Source organism: Falco cherrug, chromosome 6 (genome assembly GCF_023634085.1).
Source record: "Falco cherrug isolate bFalChe1 chromosome 6, bFalChe1.pri, whole genome shotgun sequence".
NCBI lineage: Eukaryota > Metazoa > Chordata > Aves > Falconiformes > Falconidae > Falco > Falco cherrug.
Genome location: NC_073702.1, coordinates 4706592 through 4722511, shown reverse-complemented (window position 1 = coordinate 4722511; position 15920 = coordinate 4706592). Strand labels below are relative to the sequence as shown.

At 45.3% G+C, this 15920-nt stretch overlaps 1 protein-coding gene across 4 annotated transcripts in view; it reads left to right on the top strand.

Moving 5' to 3' along the window:
* ANKRD6 (ankyrin repeat domain 6) overlaps positions 1-15920 on the top strand; it is a 102601-nt gene that overhangs the window by 52679 nt on the left and 34002 nt on the right. For 2 of the 4 annotated variants that reach the window (XM_055714402.1, XM_055714403.1), the window contains exon 4: positions 14196-14452. In XM_055714402.1, coding sequence (XP_055570377.1) covers positions 14333-14452 — 120 coding nt within the window. In that variant the 5' untranslated portion in view covers positions 14196-14332. Of the gene's footprint in view, positions 1-10075; positions 10449-11125; positions 11438-14195; positions 14453-15920 lie in introns of those variants that run through there. The other 2 variants (XM_027798007.2, XM_055714404.1) reach the window with 2 other exon arrangements.

The following is a 15920-nucleotide window of genomic DNA, read 5'->3' as shown; positions in this document are numbered from 1 at the left end:
GAAGTTGTGCAGGAATGAAGAGGATAATCTGCCTTCTCCAGGACACAGGTGGACAGCAACAGTTTCCAATGGCAGAGAGAGACACAGAACATCTTAAGGATGTTTTCTCAGTGGTTTTCAATTGCCCTTTACTTTTGAATTCTGAATGATTGTGTTCCAAAGAAACCCACTGCAAAGTGCTTTCTTAGGTGTTTTGTAGGCTGTAGCTCTAGACTTTTAAGACATGAACTTGTAGACCCAAAGGATCGCATACTCGGTGGGATGCTGCAGAGTATGGGGCAGCAGCTGGGGAGGCTGGAGGGAGGTGGCTCCGGTGTCCAGGCCTTGCCCTGGTGTTTGAACCCAGGTACCGCTCCTGCCTTCCCACAGCTGGAAGAGGTCTGCAGAGCCCATCCTTTGAGACGCATCACCTGTGCTCTGCCCAGACCTAGCTGGGAGAAAATGCTTGTGATTCAGTGACTGATTTTCCTCAGAGTAGTCTGAGGAGTTTCCTTTCCTGGAACGTTTGACCAGCTGGGATATTTGTCTAAGGTATATATAGTATCAGTTAGTAACTTTTTAGGCGTGGTACAGCAATGCTGTTTCGTGAACCTTGAGTGAAAGCCAGCTGTTTTCAGCTGCACCTGCTGGAATAAGGTTTGTGATGATGATGGTGTTTTTCAAAAGAAAGTCAGAGACTGTTCCCGTGGAAATCTCCCTCCTCTGCACAAGGAGGGGCTTTCTTTGTGCTAATCCGTTTCATTGTTTCTGGGAAATAAGGCAGTCTTGATGCTGGAGGATGAGCCAGGCCTGTGGGATCATCGCCAGAAGCAGCTTAGGGCTTAGAAAATAAAACCAAAGAGCATGGCATGATTTCTAAAGTCCATGCAGAAGACAAGTCATTACTGAGATTTGCTGATACTTTCTGCACCAGTTGTTTTTTTCATTTCTGTTCCAGTCTGAGTGTTTTAATTCTTAATAAATCACAGTGATTTACCATTGACAGGAGATGTCATGGTGAAGTCAGGCAGATAAAAGTCCTCTAGCAAACTGCAGAAAGCTTAGTGTTTCTCACAGATACTGTGGATAGGATTCATTTAATCTAACTTTGGGTATTTATAGTGCAGTATCTGAGATGATGCTTAATGAGGTAAGTAATTTTAGACTGTCATTCATCTGACAGTTGAAATGTGCTTTAGGATGACATGATTCATGTCCTTTGTTGACCATAAAGGGAGTCTAGCTGAGTAAGTCAGTGGCAGATGTCTGCACTGCCCAGTGGATCTTTTTCTTTACATCTGGTGTCACAGTGCTGTCCGGAGAGCCTCTGAGTTTGGAGAGTCCTGAAAATTTGCATTCAGTCATCTGTGATCAGTGCAGACACAGCAGAGGTGGTGCCAAACACTTCCTTGCAATTGTTTTCGTGTTTGATTTTTTTTTTTTTTTTCCTTTTACTCTCATGAATCTGAGATTTGGCTTTAGTCATCAATTACTGTTTTGGGAGGAACATCATGTGATACAATGGAAAGGATAATTTTTTAATTGTTACCGTGAATCATAGCTCTATGGTAAAACTTGCACGAGAGCTTGTGTCTGGAAGTGTAGTCCATGCCATACAACCTCTACAATAAGAATTTATAAAAATACAGCTCTTTTTTTTTTTTCCTGGTGGATGACAGAGGAATCCCAATGTTTCTGGCTTTTAATCCTTTGTGAAGTTTCTTTCAAATTTCACTGAAGTTGGAGTGAACCTGGTTGTCACTTACATTTATTTGGAAAAACCTTCCTGTGTAGAAGAGGCAGGGAAAGGAACATATGAGAGTGATCCAAATGGGCAGCAGACAGGGCTGAACACAAACTGGCCACGTGGGTGGTAGGCATGGTCTGGATATTGTTTTGGAGCTCTGTGCATGAATGAAGAAGCTACCAAGGAGACAGTAGACAAAAACGCCAGTAGTGCTGAGAAAAAGCATGAGTGTGCTCCAGGGTGGTGTACCGCAGGAGCATGCTTGCACTAGGGATGCTGTCCTGCTAGTTGAGTCCCACTGGTGAAAACCTCTAGCTTTCCTAATCTCATTTCAAGAGAAACCATTTAGATGGCAAGTGTAAAGAATTAATGTTTGCTGTGCAAATTATTCTGTTGCTAGTGCATACCCTGCTGTTTTATAGACTTTCCTGTTTTCTGGATGAAGAAGTAATTTCCTCTTCTTGTGCTGTAAACCTTCACCCAATGAGCATGTGTGCAATTTTAAACACATGGTTCATTTCAGTGGCTTTAGGTGACTGTAGCTTAATAAATTTTCCAGCAAAGAGCCTCGCAGGAACTGGAACATCTCTCTTATGAGCAAAGGCTGAGATAGTTGGGACTGGTTAGCTTGGATAAGACAAAGCTCAGGAGGATCTCATCTATGTACAGAAATACCTGAAGGGAGGGTGCAAAGAGGATGGAGCCAGGCTCTTTTCAGTGGTGCCCAGGGGAAGGACCAGAGGCAGGGGGCACAACATGAAACACAGGAGATTGCCTCTGAACATCAGGAGGCACCCACTGCGAGGTGAAAATACACAAAGTACCTCGGCCTCCTTCATTGACAGAGGGAGATTTTCTCGTGGTAAGTTAGAGAGCTTGCTTCAGGTGGTAGTTCAGGAGAGGGTGGTACCTGACAGTGAGCAGTATGTGCGCAGGGACCCGGGCTGGAAGCCTTGCGCCTCAGGGGGTTACTGCAGTATGGGGAGCAGACCACCTAGTTACACTCTGGTGCCTTGCGAACTATGGAGGTGGATGGGAAGCAGTGAGCTGGGAAGGTGCAGGTTAAAAGGGGTTGTGGAAGCCAGTCAATACATGTTTTACCTATGGAAGATGCACCTTTGTAACTTGTAAGAAAGCATCCCTTGAGGACTGTCCTCAGCTTCCATAATGGAGACCTCTGATCCAAAGCCTGCGTGTGAGTCACTGGGGAAGAAATATTAACTGGCAGTGTCTAAGGAGGGTCTTTTTCCCTGCAAAGCCTCCCTTACTAATGTGCTCCCACCAGTGCAACTTCTGGTCTTGCCAGAGATTTTCCATTGGGAAAATCCCTGCACAACTGTCTCCTATTTCCCTTGCAAGCTGACATGGAAACAAGATCAGCCATGCCATCAGCATTAAAAGGTCTTAGGGTTAATAGCACCATACACTAAAGCAGGGCGGGGAGGCGGGGAAACTGTTGTGATGCATATAACCCTTTCCAAAACGCATTTTTTAATTAGTTTTTTAAAAAGCTATTTTTATCACCCAGACTTCTTTTTCACAAGGATTTGACTTATCTAGATACTTTGGATTGATTAAGCAGTTGTGGGGTACTACTAATGAAAGTAATTACTTTAGTCCTGAGAGGGCTGCAGCATGTTATAAAATAGGTTGTAACACTCATTTAACACAATAAAAAAGGGTTTCCAAGTAGATACTCTCTGTTGCTGCTTGAAATGTTTGTGGGTTTTGGCTTTGAAAGCTATTACTGCTTCTGTCCCTCCTGTTTGTGTAACTACACATAAATGGGCATTAAAATAGGCCTGTTTGGCTCCTCACGCTCACTTAAATGTGCTTTTCTTGGTGCCCCTAGTTTCTGAAAAATAGAAACAGCGTTTAACCCCTAGTTCACAAATGGGGTGGTGGGACAGAAAGGGCCCGTAAACTCTGCAGGAGGATGGAGTGGGGAGGAGATGCAGGAACTTCAGAAGGAGAGCAAATCCATGGGGATTTGGCTCCACTGAGACCAAAATCAAGAGGATTGAACTCTGCAGAGGTGACTGCCAAGCACTATACTTGCCTGTCTGTAGGAATGGATCCCGGCTTCCTACAGGGCAGGGCACGACTGATTAGGCTGCAGAAACAGTCTGAGGTTTGGAGTGGGATGGGAAGTGAATTTGATCTGATGCACTTGCAATGAAAGGCAAGACTGGCTCTGGGGCTCTGGGATGCAGAAATTGAGCTGTGGAAGAAGTCAGAGAGAATTATTAACTGGGGAGTTGTCACAACCTGAAGGGTTACCTGGCCTGCAGGAGTGAGGAGATCATGACTGGCATTCTGTAATACACAAGGACATGGAGGCTTCATCCTCTGAACTTCTCTGCTTTATTAAGCTTACCAAAAATAACACAAAATTCACCACTAAAAAATAACACAAAGTTCACCTGTGATCAACACAGCGAATATATATATATCAATATCTCAAGCTATTACAAGTTATTAGCAGCAATCAATAATAGCAGTAATCAATAATAACAGCAACAAGCACATATATAATATTGCAGGTTACTACAAACTTATCCCTAGTCGACTTACTGATATATAACAGCAGATATGATAGATTCCTTACGTATATATGCATATATATGCATGTTCATCATATTACTGATACCAAGTGCATCAAACCAGTCCCAGAAGGGGGGCAAAGCATCCCAGAAGTGGGAGGACAAACCGAACTGACCCCAGAAGTGGGCTGGGGTAGACTAATAAAGCAACAGGCAGAGTCCCACTTCAAAGATGATCCTTGTCATGGAGTTGGGAGTCAGCCAGACATCCCTGGCGAGGATCCAAGAGCTTGCCTAAAAGATCTTGTAGTAGGCTCATGTAGGGAGCTCAGCCTGTTTAGGCAAAGGAAAACATGTGCAGCACAGGAAATTCTGAAAGGGAAAACCTCAATTTTGGGTAAAAATTAAGTCCTTTCTATAGCACAGAGATGTAAGAGGGTGTAGGATACCACCCCTTCAAGGAGCTAATAGGTGCTGTTAATTTCTGGGTTTTTACCTGGCAGAGCCAGTAGATGAGGATGATGATTTCTGTTCTCTCAGACCAACTTTTTTTATTTTCCAGACTGTTTTCCTGTTCTTACGGTTAGAACAGCCAGTGGCAGTTACTGGTCCTTACTCTCTCAGGATGTTTCCCCCATTTTCCAGACTATTTTTCACCTTTTCAGATGATAAGTTGCTGTTACAGTCCTTTGGTTTTGCATCTACTGATGGCATCTCAGGATGCCTCCGGTTTCTAGGCACCCAGCTGCACTTCGAAGATGCTGGCTGGTTTCTCAAGGATGCTGCAGGTTCCCAGGCTGGCAGTTCCCAGGCTCACAGTCCAGCAGGCATTTTCTCTGTTGGTATTTCAGCAGATATCTTCTGCTCAGTATTTGTCCCCTTGCAGCCAGGTCAGCTTTAGGGCTGCTCACATCTGGAGTCCTCTGGAAGTACTCTGGTTTTGAGTACCAAGCATCAAAAGAAGTACAGCAGAGGATGAACAAGTAGAGAGCTAGGAAGTGATCTAGAGGAAAGGGGTAAAAAAGCCTTCAGTGTGTTTTACCTGAAATAGAAAGCAATGGAGGAAATGAAAGAAGGGAGGGGGACAGGAATCCCCATCCATGGGCAGTGATTTTCCATGCTTCATCATATTTGTTAATATATCAGAAAAAGATGAGGGATCATTTTGATAAAATGGCTTATATTGTGGGGGAAAGAAGCAAGTGTAGTAATTGTCTGGGGTACAGCACTGACAGTATTGAAATGTCAGTTTATTGTCCTCGTTTCTTTATCATTATATGCCTCCACGTGTAAGAAATGATGTGGAAGTCCAGTCTGTTTGCTGAGACTGCGAACAAATGTATCCTTTAATATGCATTGCAAATTTTTTTGTCATTTCTGAACATCTTTGCGCTAGAGTTAGAGACCTTCAGTGGGTGTCGGGTAGGATCCTGCACAGCCATGAAACAGCAGCTTTGGTAGCTGATCTAATGGTGCAGAATTGAGCCTGTGGTGTGAAGAGAAAGCTTTGTCCCCTTCACCTGCTGCTGTGTAACCTGTAACAGTGAGAAGTTACATGAGAAGTGTGCAGCATAGAGGCTTCGTGCACAACATCAGAGATTCTTTGCTACCTTTCTCACAGATAGGATAAAGTTCCTAAACGCACACCTTTTCAGCAGGCTTTGTGGTCTCTGAACGATGGGCTCTCTTCTTACTAGGATTTCCTCAGAGATGCTTTTAAGTTGCATCCCAGCATTTGGAGACCATTTTCAGGGCTCTTCTGAAGTCTGCTGAGGCCAGAGAGAACTCTCTGGTAGGCTCAGCAGGTCTGGGACCTTCCCTAAAGCGGTTCCCTGTGTGAATCAGGTGCAGCTAGTTTTAGCCCATCAATAATGTTTTTTCTTAGGTGTTACAGCCAGCTTCTTGACAGCAGCACTGGGGGATCAGTGCACGCGTTTAGGAAGTGAGAATTACTGTCCCGGCTGTGCTGGCTGCTGGGGTGGTGCCATGCCCCATGCAGTGGAATGTGACCTCCACATTCGCTTCCCCACTGCACTTGTTTTCTCTTGCTTGCCTGTTTTCCAGGGTATGCTGAGTCCCTGAGTATTTGTGCTTCCTTTTTGTGTTGCAGTACCTTGTGGTAGGAAGCAACAGGAAAAAATTACCTTGTCTGGACAGTAGCAGTGTGCACCATAACCAGGGTACACGCTGCTCCATGGGTTACAGTGGACATACTCAGCATTTCCACCCACGTTTCTCTGCATATGTGTCTCTCCCACCCTGGCCGCTCCATCCCCAGGGTTTCATCCACTGACTTGCAGCTTGAGCCTCATTAAGCTTTTAATTGACACACTGCTTGCCAGACTCGTGCACTTATGCCAGATGCCTAGCAATACTGAGGACTGTTGTGTTAATACTGTAACCTCTCAGGTACTCGCGATGTCTTTGTGATTCAATGCTGAACTGGGGGGGCACCAGTCCAGTGACCTCACTGCATCTCCCAGTGCTCTCCCAAGACGTCAGCTGTGACAGTACAGGAGGTACTGTGTCATCACTGCTGGCAGCTCACAAGTCATGCTTTTCTTGAAGAGGAAGAACATCTCCAATGTTCTTTTGCCAGCTGGAAAATGCTTTGAAGCTGGTAAATGTGTGTTTTCTTCTTCCCTGCTCTGTCAGTCAGAGCATTTTCTGGTCACTGCCTGGCTGCACATTTTTACTTGTGTTTATAAAACATAGGATCTATCTCAAATAGAAGTTTGTGGCTTGGTGCTGGCTGGCATTAGATTATAGTAGTGGGTTTTTCTGGCCTTGAAAAATACCTATAAAGGTAGGGACAGATTTTTTTCTTTAAATTCTGCAGCATGCCTTTTGCAGAGTTTACCTGAGTTGCAATAATGTCCTGGCTGGGAGAGTCTGGCATTGCTTGTGCTAGTAGGGAGGAGGGTTCTGATCAAATGTGGGGAAGAGACCTCTGCACCACCACACTGACATGGGGGCAGTGAGGTCCCCAAACTGAATGGCAGATACTGCCCGTGCTATAAGTAATTTGAAAAGCAATGTCTCTAAAACCATCTTTCTTGTATGGAGGTGGAGCAGGGAGGTTGGAAAGCTTTTTCTGGCAGCAGAAGATGTACCTTGGAATTAAGAAAGGAGGGAAGAGCATCAGAGGAGGAGAAAGAGTTTGTTATGGAGAGGATTTTGGCACCTGCTCCCAGTGAGGTGCTGCAGTCAGCTTGCATAGGATCTATGTGGTGTTTTAATTGATTGGCAGGTGGCTTCTGCACAGAAGATGATGGTGAGGGACAGTTCTCCCATCCAGAAGCCCCACTGTGTGTGAGTGTAACCTAAAACCCTACTCTCCCACGAGTGCAGCCATGTGCCTGCTTAGTTCCCAAGGTTGGGCTCAGCACTTCTGTTAAGTAGCAGTGAGCTGGAAAGACCTCCTAACTGGTTTTATGCAAATGAGTGTGAGATATCTCATGCGTTTGTGTTTGCACACAAGCACTGTTCCCTATCAAACAATAGATACTGTTTTGTCATGTAAATAGTGCTCAACTGATGAGGGCTTGCTGAGGTCTGAGCTCCTTGCACTGAATGGTTTTGACATGTGCATGCAGGTGTTGAAAGAGAGGGTGGGGAGAGTTGTGAAACTTCAATGAGATAAGCCAAATAAAAAAAAACAAATCATGTTACATGGGAAGTGGTGAGTATATAACCTGCTTATTTGATAAGGGGGGGGTCAGGGCTACATGGCAAAGAGATAAGTAGGAGGGGAAGAAAAACAGTTGTCTTCATACAAGGAGATTAGTGATGTCTAACCGATGACTTGAAGCTGGCTCTGATCTTCATCGTTGGTCTCCGTGTGTCCGTATCTCTCTCCAAAAGCATTCTGCTTGGCAGGTGCAGCTTTGGAGGTTGGTTTTGGTGGTAACAAGGCATCGCCCAAGAGCTGCCAGGCAGCTGAATATTTACATTCAGTGAAGCTGACGGTGGAGGCTGGGCAACGAAGACGTACTTGACAAAGCAGTTGGGGAAGCTGTGGTCGCTGTCTCCCCATGTTTGTTGCCGTGTGGGGTTGGCTGTTGGTCTGGCTGCTGGCAGCCACCAGCTGCAGTGGAGCAGTGACATCAATCAGTCTGATCTGGTTGCGGTGGGAAGCATGATGAGCAGCTGTCATGCAGATGCTCCCTGGGAGGCTGCTAAATAGTCATTGTTGAAGTAATTAATAACAACAAGGGAAGGGGGAAAAAGGGAGCACAAAAAAAAAAGTTTTAAGATGTTCCAGACTGTGCTGATACTTAGGGTGATGAATTGCACAACTGCCCATATGAAAACTGAATAATTTTACTTGGTGTGATAAGATATGCAATGGAAACAATAGTAAAAAAACCAGAGACCCACACATAAGCTACCAGACTTTTATGTAGGTGTCCAGTTTAAGATGTTGATTGGTATAAAATCTAACTCAAAAAGTAGTATTGATGTTCTTGTAAAGAACAGTATGAATCAAAAGCATATTGTTCTTGACTTGGTGGGGTTTTGCTGTTTTTCCAGATGCAGCTGCTGCAGTTGTGGTTTTGATAATGATGCCTTTGACTGTTTTTTTACTCTCTTTTGGGGCAGGAAGGGGGGAGAGGCAGAGTCCTCCCTCCCTTTAGCAAAATACATACATTTTTCCTGAGTAGTTTATACTGGATCCATGACGGAATTGAAGAAAAAAAATCACTTAAAGGAAAGCAGTGCTGCAGGTCTTGGAAAAACTCTCTTAAAGTCAGTTTAGAGAAATGGTAGATATATCTACATCCTTCAGTAAATGATAAAATGAGTTCCAGAAAACTCACTTCATAGTGCAATAATTGACTCTGTTGAAAAGTGCTGCTATTCTAAAGTGAGTACAATCTCTGTGTTTATGCCACATTTTAGATATGACAAACTCCTTTGCAAAGAGGCTGGACAAGAAAAGAGAATTTTATAGATTTTAGTATGCTGTTACATACTAATAAGCAAAACAACCCCATTTTGCTCTGAGAGCTGAGCAAAGAAGAGATGGGCAGTATTTAGACATAGGAAGTTTTCTTAGAAATACTTTTATTATTATGACATAGTAGCTATTCTGTACCCTCCTATAAGAAAATGGTCTGAGTCCATATCTTAACACTGGGGCTATTCTAAAATAATTTAGAATAATTTTATTTCATTCTTTATGTTGCATAAAATGAAGTTACCAGGTGCTGAAAGTTTTTCCTGGACTGTTCAGCATAATTTCTGGTGGTAAACTAGGAAAGAGAGTTTGGGGTCCCTTGCAGGGTTTCTCTTTCTTTTCATACTGCCACCCCCACCCCCCCACCCCCACCCCCACCCCCAAGTACCTTGGTACACACCAAAACTTTGTTAGGTATGTAAGCATTCTTTTATGAGGTTACTAATTTAACTTTGTGATTGTACTGAGAGTGACCTGTCCTCTGGCATTGCATCTTTTCCACTTAGTGCAGGGGACTTTATAATGTTCGTTAGCTCATGGCTCTTAAATCTTTCATAGTTTTCAGCTTTTTTGTCTTCCCTCACAGAAGCAGCTGGGCTTTTTTAATCCTTTCTGTGAAATTAGGAGAGGCAATCGCCTAGCCTTTCAGTGTCTGTGATGTTTGATATGTCCTGGACTTTCCTTTGGCTTGCAAAAATCATCATTCCTGTACTTTATTACTGACGTGTAGGCAATACGGCCGCTGAAGCAGCCTGCCAGCAGTTTGGAGGGGAGGGAGCTGGGGAGGGGGAAGGTGCATCGAGTGTTTTTCGCCTGCTCTGCCAGTTGCACGGCAGCGAGGCAGGAGCTGCGAGCGTTACGACCCTGAGAAGCCGGCTGCCCACCCGCACCGTGCTGTGCCATCCCAGCCAAACATCTCCTGGAGCATCCATAGGGCAGCGTGACTCACGGAGCCGCAGGCATCGGCTGGGGGGATGCGGCTGGACCTCGGCGCCTGGGGACGGTGCCTCGCTGCTGCCAGTCGGGAATACTGATCCGTGGTCAAGCTGTCCTTCTCCACGCTCTGCTGGTGGGGTGAGCAGGTTATCCTCGGGGGTGAACAGGTTATCTTCAGGAGGAATTGCCCCGTGGCAGAGCAACTGAACCTTTGGGCATCACACCTGGCCAGCTTCCCTGGACAGGCTCGGGAAGTAGGTGTTGCTTTCCCAGCCTGCCCCAGGTAAGTAATCTGATCTTAAACAAAGAAACACAGAGATGGGTATTTCTTATTTAAAAATACGTTAAAGCAAAATCCTTTGTTTTTGTTTTAAAGGCAGAAGGTGTGAATGTTCCCGTGCTCTGTGCTTCGGGAGAAGTCCCAGATTTGGGGGATGATAATGAGGGATTTAATTCTGGGCAGCAGGTGCTGGCAGCAGGGATGCGATGCAGCGCCTGTAATCATGTTGTCGGGATCATTTTGCACCATCTGGGTGTAAAAGGGGCGGTCGAGCTTTTAATTGTAGTCCTTGGGCATCTGGTACCTTCCTCCTCCTGCTGCGGGTGCAGACATGTTCCAGGAAAGGTGGTCTGTGTGCCTGAGGTGTGTAGAGACTTAGAGCTGGTGGGGAGCGATGCCACTGCCCCCGAGCCCCTGCGCTGGGGAAGGGTCCTTTGGTGGGAGGGGAATGAGAAGGTTGTTCCCCTTCCTGCTCCCGCCGGTCACCCATCGCCTTTTCCTACCAGCTCAGGAAAAAAACAAAGTTGGGTTTACAGTTGTGTGGGCATCCTATCCCAATCGGACACGCTTTTCTGAGTTGCAAATAATCCCAGCTGAGGAGGTGTAAAGCAGCTGGCACGGGGAACGTGACCTGTTGTGCGAGCGCCTGTCTGTGAAACAGCCCAGAGCAGGAGCCAGGCTTCGGGTGTGACTGCCTCCGGGAAGGGGCACCAACAGCTGCTGCAGACTTGGGCAACGTGGGAGACATCCGTAAAAGACTGATAGCTGAATCAACTCCGTGCTATGCTTTTATGCACGATCCAAGTGGTGGAAGAGGCAAGAAGGCAAACTACGCGGTAACAGTGATGCCATCGCAGTCTGTCACTCCGGTGTGGCAGGCTGAGGAGGCTCGTGATCTCCAGGGGGAATGTACTGCAGTAATGAGAAGGCAGTGAGAGAGAGGGAGAAAAATCGAGCCAGGGAGTACAATTTCCAGCATTTGCCTTGCATAGGTAGGTACCTGTTAACCAGACTTTTCCCTGGCAGCACTAAACGTTGCGCTGTTGCGAGTCAGTTGAGGTGTTGGTGTGTTTCTAGTGGTGTGGCTAAGATGTAACAAACATCTACAGTTTCTGTGAATTTGCTCAGAAATGTCAGGGTGTCAGGAAAATGTTTCCACTGAGATTTTTGCAGTGACTATGGGAATCTCTCAGTAACAATGATGTTACTGCTTTTTTCAATTTAAGGGGTAAGAAAACCAAGCAAGGTCTGACCACAGATGTTTTTAAGAGGCACAGAGGTGTCAGTGTATCGTACATGACTCCATCCAAAGTACAGGCAGCCAGCTTAAGCGTAAGGATGGGGACACACGAGTGGTAGTACAGTTCATCTGGAAACCACCGCTGCACAGGCATGGGCTGGCAGAGAAACAAACCACCCCAGTGCCTGAAGAGCTCATGGAGAAAGATCCCAGCTGTCCGGCTCGCCCTGCCCTGTGTGTGGGAGGGAAGGAGTGGGAAGCACCCCTGGGCTGAGGTGCTGCTTTGAGATGTGATGGGAATGTCAAGGGTGTGTTGGGAGCAGGGAGGCTGGGCTCAGGGAGTTCAGCTTGCTTCAGTAGCACGAGTCGCTGGAACACAGATACTTAGGGAGGTGAGATTGAAACTTGTGTTGCTTTTTACAGATAAAATTACTAAGTGTGGGTAATCTGTATTTCTTCGGGTTTTTTTGTGGTTTGTACTCTACCGTGCACATCCCTGCCAGAAGAGCAGAGTATGATGTGTGCAGTGCTGGTGAGGGACACAAGGGGTTTTTCTTCTGTCTTCCATCTTTTTCATGTTACTAGGGTGTCCAAACTGTGTCCATCACATCGAGGGTGTGGGTGAGATTGGTCCAGCAGCACAGGCTACAGCACCGCTTCTCTGTTGTCCCTTGTGCTGCGTTTTGGGCCCAGAAAGTTTCTCTGAATAAATGCACAGCTATTTCCATGTCGCTCCAAACATGTTTGCATTCAGAAGGCAAGAGAAAGGTGAGGAAAAACTAACCTGAATCTTTTACCTGGAAATAGTTACCTAATGCTTATACCTAGAGATCAAGAGTCAGTTATCTGGCGTTATTTCCTGGCTTTGACGTAACTTTTCTATTAACCTTGGAGGAACCAGTAACTTTCCTGTGCCTTCAAGGTTTTTTTTTCTAAAATGCAAGTAATGTTCTTGAGCATATTATTCACCTCAAAGGGTGTTATAAGAACTAATGCTCATAAAGCGTTTTAGAATTTATTAATACAAATTACCATAGGAGTGCAAATTCTGCTAGTATCACCTACTAATACAAATTAACATGGTTTTAATATACATGATCAAAAATGTTTAGTGTATATCGGTGATCCTGCAGGGTCCAGGGACTTTCTGTACTGCTTTGGTGACACTGAGGATCTCAGTACCCTATTAACCATTCAATTAAACAGGACTGCAGCATCTTTTTGTTGCAGAGGTGTACTGGTGGATATGATTTTGTAACACTGGAGTGATGTTCATTAAAAGGTCTCACCCCCAGCATTTAGGAGACGGGGAATTCATGCGCTACAGGCACCTATACATTCTCTCCTTGCTGCTGTGAGTGTCTTCCTGATGTGAGGATTGAAATGAAATCTTTCTGCTGTTCTGGTAATGATCTCCCTGCTGAAGCTGTTAGCAAAAACGTCAGTACTCTGAGTAGTGGGATTATGATGAGGAGGGGTTTGTACTATCAGCTAAACTGAAACAAACAAATAAATTTAGGGAGGCAGAGATGCATTCAAAAGGATAATGTGATGATCAAAGACATTGTATTCCACTATCAATCTCCAAGATTATCTAGTGATACTTTGAGAGAAAGGTAAATCATCTATATACACACTGGCAATCTTAAAGGTGTTTTTCCTGTACTGAAACAATTAAATACCAATATGAAAAGCACAGGTAAAGCTGAAATCCTCCCAAACTGGGCAGGTTCTGCATCCTACAGCTGGAAGTGATCTGTGGATACACTTTCTGGAATTGTGTCAGAAATCTCTTTTCAGCTCTGATGGCTCATTGAACAGGTCAGTCGAGCCTGGGAAGAACACGCTCACAAGTTTGCACGACAAGTGCTAAATCTGATTTGTTTCTGGGGTCAGTGGGGTGTGATGTCAGCACTGTGGGGGGAACATCATTTATCGCTGACAGCAAAGGTGAGCGTTTCCCAGTTGCACATTGTGATCCCTCCCAAAGGTGTCCTTGGGATGGTTCAGGGGAGGCTGTGAAGCATTTTATACTCATAAGGGAGCAGTCAGCTGCCTTTAATTGCTGACTGCACTCAGTCCTTCCAGGGCAGAGGATTGTATATTTATATCAGGAGCCAGTAACTATAACCTATTCTTGTTCCCTTGGCCAACACAGGCTGAGCAGTGGAGCTAGTTAACCTGTCCTTGGCCAATTAAAGTCTGTGAAACCTAGAGGGAAGCAGAGAATGAAAGGGGACCACACAAATACAGGTTAGGCCAAAAGAGAGTTAAGCTCTCAGAAAGTTAAGGATATTTGTCCCAAACTAGGGGGACTGAGGGCACGTTGAAGATGTGCTACTGTCTACATGCCTCTGCATTGCAACAGAAGTGCAACGTCTTCAGGAGGCTCTGAGGGTTTTTTGCAGCCCCCTCCCAAAGCAGTGTGAAGACAACACTCTGGGAGGAGCTGCTGCAGTGCTTCCATCTCTGAAACCCTGCTGACGGCAGCCTTGTTTTCTGATCCACAGGTCCAGAGGATGGCATAGCAATAACGGCGCTGTCCAGGGAGCTGCGGTCCTTCCTTGCCTGCCTGCATGCTGCTTGAACCAATCCCAAGCTTTTGTTTTTGGACTGAAGAAACCTGAAAACCTTTATCTCCTAATTCATGAGCCAGCAGGATGTGGTCGCCGTGCTTTCAGAACGCCTGCTCGTAGCCGCCTACAAAGGCCAAGTGGAGAATGTGGTGCAGCTTATCAACAAGGGTGCCAAGGTAGCGGTTACCAAGGTAACAAGAGAAAAACGCTTTGCAAAATCCCTGGGAACTAACATAACTCCTAGACCATTGTCTGTGAAAATGCCCTCGTAGCTTTAGCAGTCTGAATGTGACTGAGGTTAGTGTTTAGATTTCCTTAAATTTTATACTTAATAACTCATGTGAATTTAGAATATAGGGCATGTTTTGTATTTATACACTTCCCAGTGGATGCGGCTGTGGTGAACACAGAGTCCTTAGAAACGTAGTGTGTCGATGGAGGGGCAGCAACATTTTTCAAAGCATGCATTGACTTTTGAACACCGTGTGAACTGATGAATGGAGCGATTCATCACTGTCGAGGGAAAGTTGTTCAGAGTGCCCATCTTTCTTGGTGAGAGGATGGGGAAAAGCCACCTGTTGCGGCAGGGTAAAGGTACACAGAAAGTGTTCCTTGCCACTGAAGTCTCTCGGTACAACGGCCTTGCTTATACCTGACATCTTCATTGATTCGTGCTGTGTAGTTCCCGGTCAGTTCCATACTTGGGGGTTGCAAACGGTGTTCCCTGTACCTTCGATATAAGGTCAGCATCCAAGGATTTCTGCTTAGATATTAAGAGAGTTCAAACCGATACTCACATATTCCTAACTCTCAACATGTTATAAATAATACTAGGATATAAAAGATGAGATAGAATTGGCTGTTGCAGAGAAAGTTCAGCAAAAACCCTTAAAAATAATTTAGGTAAGTTAGATCTTTATAGCTGTAACATGAAATTTGGGACGTCCTGGTTTTAGGAACTATTGTCCCCCATTGTATCTAGTTTTATTTGTATTTCCATATTGCTTTGAACATTTTGTATGTAGAGGAGCTATTATTTACAGATAGAAAGCAAATGTGAGTGTATTTGATAAGTAATTTACCTTTTCCTCTTTTTATCTGTCAGTGACAGTTGTTTTCAATTCCTTTGCAGTGTTTGAGTTGTAGATAGTATTTATTTTGAAAGCTGGAGTGATCCAAGGACACCTGGTGTTCGTAAGTTTTGTTTGCCGAGACTAAGTGGCCTCTCTTTGATAGATACAAAGTGTTGGTGTTTCTGTTGGAAAGTTGAGCTCCCTGGTGATGTCTGAGACCGTCCCTGTGGCTAACCGGGTACTACAGGATTGTAACTATTCTTTCCTCGAGGTTGTGGGTCATCCCCATGGAGCCCAGGGAGGGGGGATGACAAAAGCTGTCCCTCTTGTCATCCCAGCACGTCATCAGACGGCACAGACGAGGTACTTGGGTAGCCTGGTGACAAGCCCTGCTCAGAAGAAATGAAGTCAGGTCAGCAAGACTGTGGAGAAGTGCTCGGAGGAGTGGAGAGGTTCTCAGAGGAGCAACCGAGTTTATGTGCATGTGGTATTTTGGAGACAAACACTTACACCTCCCATGCTGTGAGCCAGATAGAGGTGAACTCAATGTGAACCACGAGGCATGAGACCAAGCTGCTGCCCTCAT